We start from the raw sequence: 15,718 nt of genomic DNA, 5'->3' as shown, positions 1-15,718 counted from the left end.
TATGTAGGACTAGTAGCATTTCACATATTATTGGAAGGTTACATGAACACAGTGAAGCAGGCAGGGGTTAAAGGAATGAGGCCAGAGAGAAGGCAATACACGAGTAAAGATCTGAAGGAAGTGAAGGTGTACACCACGAAGATACCTGGGAAGTGTCTGAGGCAGAGAGAACAGCTGACACAAAGGCCCCGAGAGAGGAGACTGTCCATTTATTTACTCAAGGGACGTCAAGAAGGCTAGCAGAGCTGAGCTGAATAAGCAAAGATAAAAGATCAAAAAGGGAGCAGGGGAGAGCTAAATTGTACAGGATCTCAGGGGCCTGTGAAGGAATTTGATTTTTACTCCTAGTGAGATAGAAAGCCATACGAATAGAAGAATGGATATTTAAGGAGTAGTTTAAATATATATATATATATTTATATTTATACACACATATGATATATGTAATTCTGAAATACAATGGAATCAGTCTAAGTAATTAATAAAAATAATTTTAAGTGGTGTCTGGAAACTTTAGCTGTCTAAATAGATATAGGTGATACCTACTATAGCACCTCGAAGTGTTTAATAAATATTTGTGGAATAAATGGACAGTGGATTTAAACAGAAAAGAAAAATAAGAGTTTAAAAATTTTTGTAAAATCAGAAGTAATAAATGCATTAAGAATGTAACAGTTATCCTGAGATACCATCTTTTATCAAAGATGTCCAGGCATTTGTATAGAAGTCGATGCTCCTATTTCATACTTTACATGCATTATACAAGAAGAGACTAAACCAAAAGGCTTCCAGAGTCACTCTGAAACCCTTCTTTTGTTTGAAAGAGTCAAACACAGTTTTTAACGGCTCATATTTTAAGCTCAGCTCAAGCTTTCCTGGGTTCTAGTTTTAAAAACTTATTTATCATGATTCATACCAAACCATCTCTGCTTTATTCTTACAATAAAAGAACCTGGTATATTCTCGTCCCAAAGTCCGGTTCAGTTTTTTCTACAGATTAGACAGAGTCCCGGGTTTTGACCAATGACAGAGTTCTGGAAGCGACAAGCCCACTGCTTTGACACTCTCTCCTCCCACTGTCAACACTGCAGCTTCTAAATGAGTGAAGCCACTCTTTCTGGTTGCCATATACTATTTGTTTAAATTACTTTGCTGGTAAAGAATGCATCGATGGCAAAAGGGAACTGTTCTTGCTTAGTATCGGCACTTCCTTTGCCTGATAGTGAAACGGTACAAAAACATCACTTTTTTAATGAACAGAAAAACAGTGGGCTGCCAGCTCCTTCATCCACTGCAATAGGACCTTTACAGGAATGGAAAGAAATGAGCTTCTACTGTTATATACAACTGCAGATCATACCATGGCATCATACCATGTAATGATTTCCTAGAAAAAATATAAAGTCTAAAATCATATAATAAATGAAAATCATTATGTTATATGGCTAAAAGATTTATGCTCTTAGACATGTTTACTGATTTTGGAGAGAGGAGAAGGGAGGAAGAGATGGAGGGACAGAAATAATGACGTGAGAGAAACATCAATCAGGCATCAATCAGTTGCCTCTTGTATGTGCCTTGACCAGGGATCGAACCTGTGAGTTTTCTGTTTATGGGACCATGCTCCAACCAACTGAGCCACACTGGCTATAAAGGGTGATTTATGCTGTTTTCAAAGAACTGAACCATTGATAGACAAAATTCAGAATAAAAATATACAAAAAATTTTTTGTGCTAGCATATGGGAATTAAGCTAAAGCCATATGAAGAATCCACTTTCATTCCTCCATTGCTACATCCTAGATTTGCAATGATAACTGTATAAAGCAAGAAAATTTATGTAAGTCTATATTAAACTTCTAGTTCGAAGTGTGAGAACAATTTTCATTAGAAAGGTCTGACTTTTGGTTACTTTTTTCCAGGGCATGGATTGAACATAGGAAAGAAGTAAGAGAGTAGAAAATTGGTCGCTTGGTTTAGCAGTTCTTCAGGCTGAAAAATCGCAATGAAACCTCCAGGGATAAGAGTTTCAAACAAGGCTGCTGGACAGAGAAGACAGACCAAATCAGCTTACCACTTGAACCATTCTGAGATATCTGGCATATCTTGGATCCTTGGCTACAGTTAAGATATTTGCTGCTGTTACTTCACTTTCCTGTGGTCCAGAGTCTTGTAAACTGTTCTGCTGTAGAGAGTATTTCGTGTAAATCTTTAGACAATTCACAAAAGGGGTCCATCATGTTACTTTAAAGGGATTTTTAAAACAACTCTAAAGCAATAGATATCAGAAAAAATCATATTTTAAATTTAAATACCAAGTTTAATGATAAGATATATGATTCCAAATATTTATAAATACTTAAATATGATTTAGAGGAAGCTACACTTAATAACACTATTTTGTTCCTTAAAAATGCAAATATATTTATGGAATTAAAAAATTAGAATGCTGCTTTACTTTCCCAAGGGAGCTATAAAAAAGATGAGTTATCAGTGGACATATTATTTTAATAAAACTTCTAATAAAGCTAATAAAACTATTCAATTTGTCTACTGTTCGACTCTAATGCACAGTGAATCGATTTTCTAAGTGTCATCTACACAATTGAAGTCCTCATTCACAAAATAATCTTTTTCGAAACTGATACGGCCATTCTAACATCTCAGAAAGCAATGCCTAGAGAATTTGTGGAAGAAAAAACTCATTTTTCAAACAAAATGATCTGGTTTTGTGTATTTCAGCCACTGAAGGAACTATTAATGGTAACGTTCTCCACAGAGTGGTTAAGATGAAATACCAACTACTACTCCCAGTGAAGGATACTGGGGAACGGTCTCTTGGAGACAGATGCCTTCCTCGGGCAGACGGCTCTCACGGAGCTATGCTGACCAAAACCTGTACGGAGCTATGCTGACCAAAACCTGTCCATACTGCAGCCCTGCCCCAAGTGCAACGCTAGGACTGTCTATACAGTTCTTGCTTGCTCTATCAAACTAAACATTTAGAACACATTTATTTCTGTGAATCCTCACTCATTATCTGTATATTAACATCAAATTCCTCAACAGTATGAAATCAATTTCATGTCCACATACCTATACTGAAATGTAGACAAATCAAAAAATATCTTTAAATATTCAGCTTTAAAAATATAAATCTGAATTATGTATTACAGTTTTTCCTCAGATAATTCAAATATAAATTAAATCTGTCAAACACTCTGAAGCAAATGAAACATTCAAAAAATCCTTCAGGTTTCTACTGTCACATTAAGTGCACAAAAAGGAGTATGTGCGTGTATGTGTGTATATATTCATCTGTAAAATAAATAAATACAAAAAGCCTAAAACATTTAATAAATGAAAAATGCAAACAAGCCCCAAGTATGTTTTTTTTAAAAAGTTATGAATAATAAGCTCATACAAAAGTACACCAGACTAAATGATAATTACATATAGGCCCTCTGGATCTCAAAACTTAGCCATTAACTTTTGCCTACTAATCAAGACCTCAACAAGGTTTAATTATGTCAGGTCTTACACCTTTGCTATTTGAATGACCCAATAAATCCTCTATCATATCTCTCAACTGTCCTTCATTTTATCTGCATCTGCACAATTGGATGTTCTATTGTGAGTAATGATGAAATCTGAACCATGAAATTAAAGTTGCAGAAAAATCAGTATGCAAAGCTTGGATCTTTGACTCATATATAGAAATCACAATGAATGGATGATTAAGAAAAAGTGCATTATTATCCTTTATCTGATAAGTTGACTGTAATGCCAATGGAAATGCTGTATTAAGCAATACTTAAGTCCATTCCAAAATGTTTTGCAAAAATATACCAATTAATAACAATGGAGAAGTAAGTTGATATGATATTAAGAACATGATAAACAGTTATTTTATTAAACTAATCAATATACAACTTTACCCCATTTTAAAACTCAGGAAACCAAGAGAACATCATAAATCCTCCAAATGAATTAATATGCAATTTTAAAATAAAATTGCCAGAGATATATCAGGTTATTCTGAATTTTAGAAAATTTAGCTGTGATCACTCATAATAATTTTTCTGAGACCTTATGTAGGCAGGACGAATACAACTGCATAAGTTTTAAAAGGTGTATTACAGATGGCATAGTAACACCTGAAAAATTAATATTCCAAGTTATACAAATACACTTAAAACTTTATAGAATATGACAGCTAGTATCCACTCTTCTAGGAAGAGTGCAAACACTTCTTAAATTTTTATGTCTTGTTTTAGAACAGGGGTAGTCCATATTTAATAGAAAGGGCCTATAAACTCAACATCTGGATTGTCTCTTGCACATTATACATATTCCAATGGCCCTCACAATAGAATTTCCTATATTAATGAAATGGATGTTAAATTTTCTAGTATCTCATTGTTAAGTAAATGGTCATCTAATTCATTACAAAAATCTCTGATCTATCTAAATATATGGCTCCTCCTACAGTGCCTCGGACCACATGGGTGAAACACATTTAATGAATTCAGCGTAGGTGATAGAGGTGATGATAGTGCTGCAGGTTAAGAGCTATGACTTTGGGCACCAGATTGCCTGAGTTAAAATTCTAGCTCTTACACTTGCTGTTTGACCCATAGCGAGTTACTTATTCTCTGTGTACCTTAACTGACACATTTGTAAAGTAGAAACAATGACAGAATTTACTTTGTAGGGCTGTTATGAGGATTAAGTGAGTTGATTTATGAGAAGCACTTAGAAGTATGCCTGGTTCACATAAGTACCCTTTACATGTTAGTCGTTATCACCATAGTCAACACAATAATGATCTAAAAAATATCATGTGAAAATACCTCCAGGTGCAAATGCAGAATCCCATACAGATAGAAGTATACTTGTTTGGTATTAGTTGGTAGAACACCAAGTTTGGGATGATTTTATATTGAATTTTAATATCTCTAATTAATTAACCACCAAGTTTAATAATCTGTAGTAAGATGCGCTAGAGATTATTCTCAATTTTAATTTCTTGAAATAAAAATACATAATTTAAACTTATACAGAGAATAAATGGACATTAAGGCTTGAGACCCAAATGTAAAATCCAAAACATAGACAACTGGTATTTCTTTGATCAGTATCTCTCAAATTTCAAGAACCTACTAATCACCTAGGGAACTTGTTAAAATGTAGATTCCGGTTCAGCAAATCTGGGGTGGAGCCTGATATTTCTAACAAGCCCCCAGGTGATGATCGTGCTGCTGGTCCTTGGAGCAAAGGTTGAGTAACAAGAGGTTACATGATGCCATGGAATCACTTGTCAATTATATTGTGCATGACAAAGGCACTGCTTTTATGCAAGAAAATGTCAGAACATTTCAGATGCGCCATGAGTTACACAGGGATGAAAAGACATGATGCCTGGGGTTCACTATAGCACGTGATGAAACAGAGATGAAGGCAATGGCCGCAGAATCTTAACCGGGGACTCTGGGTAATGGGTACTTGGACATTCCTTGTACTATTTTATTATTGTGTATATTTGAAAGTTTTTAAACATTTAAAAAGAACATTTCTTATGAGAACTTAGAAAAAATGTCCATAGTGGTCTTGAAGGAAATAATTATATTCAAGATTTTTCCTAGTCCTGTATAAATCAAGTTGCTTTGTCATAGGCAAAGAAAATATTAACTTTGGGAACCCCTTCAAAATATTAAAAAAAAACCCAGCTAATTTCTTTCAAATTTCATTTCCTACCTTAAGGTTTTAAAATGTTACTATTCAAAGTTTTATACTTTTATTTAACTTCTTCCATCCAATATGCTGCATTGCTCTGTCTGATGCAACCAAAAGATCTGCTCATGTTTCTTGGAACTTAAATACTTACCTGTGATTGCTCTGAAGTGGTTTCAGCACGCGATTCATTTGTGATACTGGTGACACTTATGGGGCGTACTTCACATGTGACATCATCTAGGCCTGGGATAGATGATAACTGAGAAAAGAAAGTTAACTTCGGTATGTGAGGATGATATTAGGTACTTAAACACTCTAAGTTTCCAGGTGTGTGTTTTAAATAGCTCTCCTATGTTTTTAAGCCTGTAGCAACAAGTTTATAAAACCTCATTTTGGGTGTGTGAAATTCTCCATGCTACCAACTATTTAAAAAGGAAAAGTCATTAATAAATAAAATATTCTTGAACAATTTTTTACAAGTCTAATTTAGCTTATAACTTTTTTTTTAAACCAAAAATTACTTTGAAAATACAAGAAATCCTAGTGTAAGAAATGAGAGCGTAGGCTTTGGAGTCGGTGCCTGGGTTAGGTCATAAGCCATATGACCTTGTATAAATCTCTGTTATGCCTTGATGTTCTCACCTGTAGAGTGGGGATAAAAAATCCTTACCTCACAAAGACGCTGTACAAAGATCATTACTAAACATTGTTAAAAAAGTACTCGGTAGCACATTTCAACTTTCAATTATTTGAGAAATGACAAAACTTTTGTCTTCACCTTTTAATGTCTGACATAGCTCACTTTTCTTTCTTTAAACATTTATCTTTGAATGTTACTATAACGTGTTATTGTTCCTGCACAAAAAAACGGGCATGCTGTCAGCGGTCAAGCATTTCATGTTGGAGCCACAAGATCCATGCAAACCCTCTTTTCTGATTTCATCTTGGTATCAATGATGAACATTTGTCAAATGTTTGGTTAATTTTGGAGATTAACTCTATGACCATGGAAATAATTAAGGTTAACTTGTCCATATAGGAACTTTACTTGTGACCTTGGGCTCTGACTCAAGAATTCCCCAAATATGAAAAAAAAAAAGACACATAATCATAATAAAGAATAATGAAAAACCACTGGTAATGAGAACTGAAGAACTGAAGCAGTGATTTTCATTGGGGACTGTTGACTGACGACAGTACTTAGCACAGTGGCCAGGGCCCAAGTGGGTATGGCAGCTAGAGTTTCTTGAATATGTTCAAGGCCAGGTAAATTTTCTAAGTCAGAGAAATGTTCTGAGAGAAATACAGTGACTGAAGTCTACAAGAAGACGTAAAAGTACAAACTAGACATCCTGATCCTTATGCTAAAGATATCTGTCATTTTACTTCCTCATAAATACTTAGTATTTTTTCAGGTTAATTTTTTTGATAAAAGGACAAAGTCACAAAAATACACTAGTGTCTTTATTATTCTACAGAAGCAAAAAACCCAAATCTGCAAGCTTTCAAATCAAAACAACATTCTATTTTTACTAGTTATCTTTTGTAATTTCTGACCTCAAAATGCATATATTTTATTAGTTTTTAATATATTTGCAAATACAACATGGCTGGTATTGACTCCAAATTCTGCTCTGGAGACATCTCAAGTTATATAATTTTTACTGTTATCACATAATTATTATTAACATAACTGATAATTTTCCATCAAATGAAGTAAACTATGTAACAGCTCGATTTGTTAACATGTTACTCATATTATGCTTTTGACTACGATAATGAAAGAAACCTCATCCCATGAGTACTTTTAAACAGACTCAAGTTCATGAGTATCTTTCCTTTTTTTAATTATAATGAATTTAGAAAAAATAAGTAAAAAACACTTTATTACTTCAGGATACAGGAGCTGAGTTTATTTCATTCCCCAATGCAATTAAAGTTAAGTATAACTGAGACAGTTGATGAGTATACAGCAAAGTTGATATTCTGAATTATTTAAGATACAAACCTTTGCATCTAAAATGTTGAGTGTTGTTTCAATTTGTTGGATACGAAGGGAAAGGTCTGCCAGTTTCTGGAAAACATTAGAAACAAAAGAATAACTTCTGATTAAAATAAACTATTAGGATATTAGGATAAATAGGGTAGAACTGAAAATAATAAAAACTATGGTTTAAGTACTTGTCATTTTCTACTATACTTTCTTGTTTACATGAATGGGAATAGGAACTCAGGTATTCTGTTATTTTCATCAGCATGCTTCACATTTTTTTATAAAACTGTATTCACAGATAAGAAGTGCATTTCTAGTCTTATCAAACTCATTATCAGAGCCATAATCAATATGGGGGATCAGAATGAAAACTTATCCTGGGACAGTTTCTGTTCACTGCTGCAACCCCAGTACCCAGAACAGTACTTGATACTTAATAGGAGCCTAATAATTATTTGTTGATGAATGAAGAAATTCCTCACAGAAAACAAGAATAAAAATTAACACAAGGTAGCCTGGAATAGTATCTGCCTTTATAAGTTACTTAAACATGTAAGTATATAGCATTAGTCCTAAATTCAAACTTTTCAAGTTTGAAAAGTAAAAGGAGATGAAGTTGAAAAGTGAGCAGTTTATGTTGGTGAGAATTAAAACAAACGAACAAACAAAAAAACTAGAGTTCTAAAAAAGTAAAAGGATTCAATCTACCATCAAAATCTCAGATAAACTAGACCAAAGGCCTACCATGCTCCAGTTACTTTGTACAATTATCTATCTATTTATCTATCATCTATCTATCTATCTATCTATCTATCTATCTATCTATCTATCCATCTATCTATCATCATCTACCATCGCCACAGTAAAGTCACATCACAAACACCATCTATGAGAACATCTACTCACAGCCCCCTAACCCTACACGTCACTATATTCAGTGACACAGTGCAAGAGCAGCTGGCCAGTTCACAACGGGCAGGCAGGCTGTTTTGGCTGCTTTCTGGGACATTATCAAGACCCCCAATCATAAGCAGATTTTAACACACCAAGAAATGGTCATTTTGTCCACATTTAGAAAGAGAGAAAAACAACAACCACAACAACCAGAAAGCCAGCACAAAGTAGTTAGTGCTTCTTCACAAAACACTATTTTTTTTAAGATGAGCATCTTGGTATCTACAAAGTTGTAATTTAGAAATAAAATATGATAGCACTCAAAGCTAAGTTTAACTTTGATTTCTAGGATTTGTTCATAGAAGGCTTTTATATAAGTGTGGCTTTTATATAAGTGCAATACAGGTTTATAAAACATCATGCAGATAGATTCCTCTCCAAATTATAGGTGTTTTCCTGAAAATCATGAAAATTAAAGTTTGGCCAGTTGAGTCAATCTTTTAGTTCACTAGAGAAGCTTATTAATTGCAGAAATCCTACACTGAAATTATTTGTGAACTGAATGTAATTTCTAATTATTTTAAAATGCATACATTGGTTTTATGACAGTAAATGAACACAAAAAGAAACAATGAATTAAAAATTAATCTTTATGTTTTGACATATTTTATATAAGTATATATTCTAAGCCATAAAATCACCATCGTAAACATTTGAGCACTTACTTATATATCATTTGAAATCTCACACTAAATGTATGAAGTAGGAACTATTATTATGACAACTTTTAAGCTGAGAAAACTAAGTCTTCAAACAGGTAGACTATTCTGAACTCAAACACTGCAAGTCCAGATACTATTTTTAAAAGAATTTTACATTGTTCTGAAAGAATTCTGGTCTGTTAAAACATGATGCCACAGGTGGTGATGAGTTCACGCCCCCGCTGACGGGGGGCCGGCAGTAGGGAAGGCTGCGCACGTGGGGGCGGGGGGGTCAGGGGACGCACGGGCACCTCAGTGCTTTCTGCTCAGTGTTGCTGTGCACCTGAGACTGCTCCAAAAACAAAGCTTATTAATTAAAAAAGATGGACATTCCCAAAATGTTCATAGACAAAATTTTCAGTATTCAAAGCTAATCAATGGCCAATCCATTTCTTACTATGATGAAGATGATACCGTGCTAAACAGAGGGAATTACATTTTTCTGATCAAATGTTTTCCTAAAACATTTTTTTTAGCTGGAATTATTTAAAAATTGGTATTGAATTCTTTTCAGGGTTAGATCATAAAACTAAACTGCTTTTCAATGAGTTGTCAGTGATTCATATTTAAAAATTGGTATTACATTTTTTTAGGCTTAGATCATAAAACTAAACAGTCCTTCCTTCAATGAGCACTCAAATGATTCATATGGGGTAGGCTAAGGATTGAAATACAAGTCTTAGTAAATAGGAAATAAGAATGAAAATGTTCATTTGGAAAATTACTTTTTGATAAGGAAGATTAAAGAGGCTTGGGCAAAAAGCTTGCAGAGTTAGCACTCCGTGTCTGCAGGTTCTGCATCCTCAGATTCGAACAACCAACAATCAAAATTACTGAGGAAGAAAAAAGTCGTGCTGCTGCTGACACTAAGTATTAGTTAGGACTACAGTGCTTGTGTCTGTACTAAATATGTACTGTACTAAATGACAACAACTTTTGTTCTTGTCATTATTGCCTAAACAATACAGTGTAACAATTATTTATAGAGCATTTACCTGGCATTAGGTAGTTTAAGTAATCCAGAGATCATTTAAAGTATAAAGGAGGATGTCTGCAGGTTACTTGCAAATACAACACCATTTTGCATAAGGGACTGGAGGCTCCCCAGATACTGGGGTCTGTGCGGGTCCTGGAAGAAATCCTCTGTGGATACTGAGGGATGACTGTACTCTCTGAAGCAATAATTCTCATTTTGTTTTTCTGGATGCAGATTCATGTAGTATGTCAATCTTTGGCTTTGGTAGTTATTTTACTTACTTCCATCTACTTTATCAAAAAGTCACCAAAATGAAGTGACCTTTTTAAAAAAAATAAAACAAGATTATATGATTTATTCATGCAAGACATGGAAGACAATGATAAACATCAGTATATTTTAATTTATAATAATGTATCTGAACATCCTTGATACGTAATTTAATAACTGTAATTGTGAAGTACAGTTATCCCCCTTACCTGTGGTTTTAGTTACCCATGGTGAACCATGGTCTGAAATATTAAATGGAAAATTCCAGAAACAAACAATTCCTAAGTTTTCAATTGCACCCCCTTCTGCGCAGTGTGAGGAAATCTTGTGCTGTCCTTCCCAGGATGTGAATCATCCCTCTGCCCGGCGTATCCATGCTGGATACGCGACCTGACCACTCGTCAGTTAGCAGCTGTCTCCTTATCATATTGACTGTCACGATATCTCAGTGCTTATGCTCACGTCATCCGTACTCCAGTTCAAATGGCTCCAGAGGGCAAGAGCAGTGATGTTGGCAATCTGCAAGCCAAGAAGCTATCAATGGCTTCCTATAAGTGCAAAAGTATGTATGTGCAGGGAAAACATAGTAGGGTTCAGTATTATCCACAGGTTCAGGTACCCACTGGGGTCTTAGAAGGTATCCCCTGTAGATCAGGGGGGAACAAATCTGAAAAAAATGTAATTTAATTTAAAAATCTATAATTTCTCATAAAAATGTTCAACATCACTCATTAGAGAAATTAAAATCAAAACCACAATAAGATATTACCTCATACCTGTGAGAATGGCCATCATCCAAAAGACAAATGGCAAGTGTTGGGGAGGAGGGGGAGAAAAGGGATCCCTCATCCACTGGTGGTGGGAATGTAAACTGGTGCAACTATGAAAAACAATATGGAGGTTCCTTAAAAAATTAAGGCTAGAACTACCCATGTGATCCAGCAACTCCACTTCTGGGTACTTATCCAAAGAATATAAAAACATTAATTCGAAAAGATATATGCATCCCTATGTTAACTGCAGTATTATTTACAACAGCCAACACATGGAAACAACCTAAGTAAGAGTCCATCAGTGGATGAGTGGATAAAGAAGATATGGTGTGTATACATATATACACATACACACGCACATACACAATGGAATACTACTCAGCATAAAAACAGAAGAAATATTGTCGTATGTGACAACAGGGATGGACCTAGGATCCAGAAAGGGAAGGTACTACTTGTTTCATTAAGCTTCAACTGACATGTAGGCCTAGCCATTGTAAAAGCAGCTGTAAACATATGACTGTAAAAAGGATTTGAAGCAAAACATTATTTGAAGATTAAACTCAATGGTAGGCTTAAAAATTAGACGTAGAAGCACTGTAGTTTTTTAGGTTATGTGCAAATTCTAAGCACTTCTGCCTGTACTTAAGATTTTAAAGTGTTTTTTAAATGATTAAAAACCCAGTATTCTAGGTTTAAGAATAACACATCTGACTGCCCTGTTTACAGTGTACCTTTGACTCTACAATTCGCTGTAAGGTTCAATTTCTGCTGAGCTTTTTCTGCAATACGCATAGTGTATTGCACTGTGCCCTCATCTCCCTTTAAATGTTCAGTCTCTGTAAGATTTTGCTGATTAGGGCCAGAGCAGAAATGCTTACTGGGGATTTACGAAGGAAGAAGAGATGACCCTAAGTAACTCTGTAAGTTGGGTCTGATTCAACTACTTTCCTTTCTGTGTTCTAACTTCTCTCCTATCCTGGTTCCAGTCATTAAAGTTACAAAGTAGCCTGGTATCCAGAAAGCTTTTAAAAAGTCAGGTTCTTTACTTTTCTCTTTGTTATTTAGAGTACTCTTGAGAGAAATCTAAAAACCAGTTTAGTAATGACGAGTGCCCCAGCAATTTATTTGAAATTTAATGTTAGGTTTGGTTTAGCAGTGACTGAAGTTGCTACAGTTTCACTTTAGTTCAAACCAGGTTATGTGGTAAACAAAAACAACAACTATAAAAAAAAGAACTGATCCTCCCCCACCCCAGTTTGCTTCCAGTTAAAAATAACAGAACAGTGAGACATATTTGCTTTTTCCAGTTGATAGATCAGAGTTGGAATCCCAGCTTTGCTACTTCTGGCTGTGTATGGGAAAATTAGAGCAGCTACTGCAGCTATAAATACTGTGCACTCAAATATATGTTGAATGAGTGAATGGATGACTAAGCAAATGATTTAAAGCTCTCTACATCTTGGTTGGTGTATGTCTAAAAAAGAGGAATCTGGACCTCTACCAAAAGGCTGGGCCATGATGATTAAATTCATATAAAGCATTTACAACAATGCCTAGCACAGAATAAGCACACAATAAATATTAGTTTTTGTCATTACACCAAGCAAACAGCCCGCAACTATATCCAAACTGCTGAAATATGGATTGTAAAAAATGAGTTACAGTCAAACTAGATTATCATCAGGAAGAAAAAGGCAATACACATTTATATTTCATGACTTTTTGTTCCAGTTTTGTGTCTAGAGTTCAAGGAAGAACTAGGGAATAGTGAAATATTCAAAACAGTTGAGGGGAAGTTGAAGAGGAACAGAAAGGGAGAAAAGAATGAATCACGAGGCTCTGATAGTCACTGAATAAGAGATGATTATTGTAAACGGCACTCACTCCTCAGGAAGTGAAAATCATCAGGCACCACTACAGAGGTGAGGGACTATCGCTGGCCCGGAGCAGCTCAATCAGGTTGCTTTCATAGGTGTGTTTGCTGGTTGTTCTTGGTTTTATTTTTTAACTGGTGATGAGAAGTACACGGATGGAGTATTTGCTCCTCTGTGCTAACAATCCTGGAATAGCCTCTCTCCAGATACTTCTCTACCTTACCCTGACATAAAAAATGGAGGAGTAAATCCTTGGCTAACTGCTTTTTAGTCACTCAATGCCATATCCCACTTAGACAGGCAGCACTGGAAGATAAAATCCAGGGAAGCAAGCTCCTAGTCTTTGGGCCTGTTAGATAGAATATGTTGAATTGAGTATCTTACTCCATCATTTCACTTCCTTTATGCTTAGAAGACAGAAGAGATTTGATAACTAGTCAAAAACAGCACCTGGCATCTACAAGTGAAAACAGTTTTCTTGACTCCATGCAATTTTTATTAATGATAACACATCTAACAAAAAGTCTACTCGCTAAGGCTATACTTACATTAAATACAATGCAGAATGAACAGGATACTGTTTATCTAATTTGCTCACCTGTGAATTATCTCATCTTACCCCTTTCTCCTTTCGTAAGCCCAATTTCAACCCATTTTTCTCCCCACTTTCTTTTTGCCTTTATTTTTTTTAAAGATGGAGATCCTTGGATCTGACACTTAATCTTTAATTGAATACTTAATCCTCACTTCACAAGTCATTTTTTGCAGACAGTATTTTTATTTCCATAACGATGTTTGATGCCAATGTTGTTTCTAGGCTACCTTCTTTAACATTTTTTTGGTCAAGGAATGCATAATTTTAATATAAACTAAAATAATGTGTACCTAAAAATGTAAGTCTTTGGGGTAAGACAAACAGCTGATTTGAAAATAAAAAATGCTTTCAACTGTGATATTTTGGAATTCCTTTTCTTTTCTTTAATTACAGTAAGACTTCCTGAAATATTTCACAAAGTCCTCTGGAAAATTCAGCAGAGGTGGGGTACAGGATTGATGGAACAGAATCAAGGAGGATTTAGTTTGTTAACATAATAAACGAGGGACAAGATCATGGTTATGGGAATGGACTGTGTAATTCTTGTTTTACTCATTTGCTGCCTTCAAACGTGCTAAGTGATTTCTAGGCTGCTCATTAAGTCACTATCACAGGACCTACCTCCTCACAAACTGTAGAAAAGCGGTTGAGGAACTGTATAGTGTGCACCACAAACTGGTTTAGAAATGCCACCGTTCTTTTCTGTTGAATAGCTGGCACCTGTTATGTAAAAGAAATACGTAATTCGTACAGGAGGAACATACAGTGTACAATCCCTTTGATATTAGTAACAAGGGGTGTTTTGCTGTGTGATGAGTCCCTTGAAGTACTTTGAAGAGCACTTGTTTCCCTAAAGGGTGGAGGTAGGGATGGGGGGTCCAAAGATGATACAGGCTGCGTAAGTTCCAGACCGGGCGCTAGATTCACAAGTAAGAACTGCCGGGAAACACAATACACATAAACACACAAAAAAACTTCCGGGCCCAATAAAGGAGGTAGTGTTAGAGGGAGCTACCGGCCCCTGTCGCCAGTGAGTCACCCTTGAGCAGGCAGACTCGTGACACGGGAAGCGAAGGCTCAGAGAGGCACACTGAGCCTTTAAACAGCTCTGGAAGGTCCCCTTTTCACGGGGAACTGTGAGGCTCTCCCACCCGAGGACCGCAGAAGAGAAGCCCCGGGTCAGGGACAGGGCAGGAGATGGGGAGACCGGGTCTCCCTGGAAACCGGCGTCCCTTCACCATCCTCCTCCCATTTCACCGGAAGTCCAGATCCTTCTTTTACAAACCTTGGTCAGGTCTATGCCTGACCCCATGAGAGGAAGCCCGTCCTCATCCATCTCCTCCGCGGGCGGGGTACCCAGGGATCACCCACAAACCCCTTCCCAATGGGGCTCATCCAACTCCGTATTAACGTTTGAAGTCTCCCCAAGTCCCCACCTCTTGGGCCCTTCCTACCGGAAGGAAATGCCTCTGCTCGCCAATCACGCGGCGGTTATCGAGGAGCCCCTCCCATCGCATAGCATTCTGGGATTGGTAGTTCTAGCTTCAGATTGTAAAGTCCGACGAAGGGGTGCAAAGTCGAGTGATGCTGCAGTTCTAGCGGCAAAATCTTTCAAATGTAGCAAAAAGGAAAAGTAAAAAATTGTGGTCCGTTTGCGGTTATCCCTGGTTAGCTGTCTGTTATATAAATAACTCATGCGTTAGTCAAATAGGTCATTTGTTAATGAAATACATATATTTTCCTACTGCTAAATACCAGATACTCTGCTAGGCCCGTGGGGAATAGAAAGATTGAATCTCGTTAAGACTTTCGTGCTTTATGTCCTGAAAGAGAAAATAAGACT

The 15,718-nt window shown here is 36.0% G+C and overlaps 1 protein-coding gene and 1 long non-coding RNA gene across 3 annotated transcripts in view; one reads left to right on the top strand and one right to left on the bottom strand.

Moving 5' to 3' along the window:
- The window catches only part of LOC128626845 (uncharacterized), a 36,342-nt gene extending 34,262 nt beyond the window's left edge, over nt 1–2,080 (top strand). Inside the window, exon 3 of the long non-coding RNA XR_008390945.1 lies at nt 1,923–2,080. This is a non-coding gene — a long non-coding RNA (uncharacterized LOC128626845). The remainder of the gene's footprint in view (nt 1–1,922) is intronic.
- The window catches only part of WASHC3 (WASH complex subunit 3), a 45,098-nt gene extending 29,779 nt beyond the window's left edge, over nt 1–15,319 (bottom strand). The window contains exons 1-5 of one of the 2 annotated variants that reach the window (XM_037160347.2): nt 15,161–15,319; nt 14,497–14,595; nt 7,745–7,810; nt 5,888–5,995; nt 2,075–2,182 (exon numbers count right to left, since the gene is read on the bottom strand). In XM_037160347.2, coding sequence (XP_037016242.1) covers nt 2,075–2,182; nt 5,888–5,995; nt 7,745–7,810; nt 14,497–14,595; nt 15,161–15,211 — 432 coding nt within the window. In that variant the 5' untranslated portion in view covers nt 15,212–15,319. Of the gene's footprint in view, nt 1–2,074; nt 2,186–5,887; nt 5,996–7,744; nt 7,811–14,496; nt 14,596–15,160 lie in introns of both variants that reach the window. The other variant, XM_037160346.2, reaches the window with a different exon arrangement.
- Nucleotides 15,320–15,718: the final 399 nt, after the last annotated feature.

The sequence above is a fragment of the Artibeus jamaicensis genome, unplaced genomic scaffold (genome assembly GCF_021234435.1).
Source record: "Artibeus jamaicensis isolate MK-2021 breed Jamaican fruit bat unplaced genomic scaffold, CSHL_Jam_final contig_233, whole genome shotgun sequence".
Taxonomy (NCBI): Eukaryota; Metazoa; Chordata; class Mammalia; order Chiroptera; family Phyllostomidae; genus Artibeus; species Artibeus jamaicensis.
This window is presented reverse-complemented; position numbering and strand designations above follow the sequence as displayed.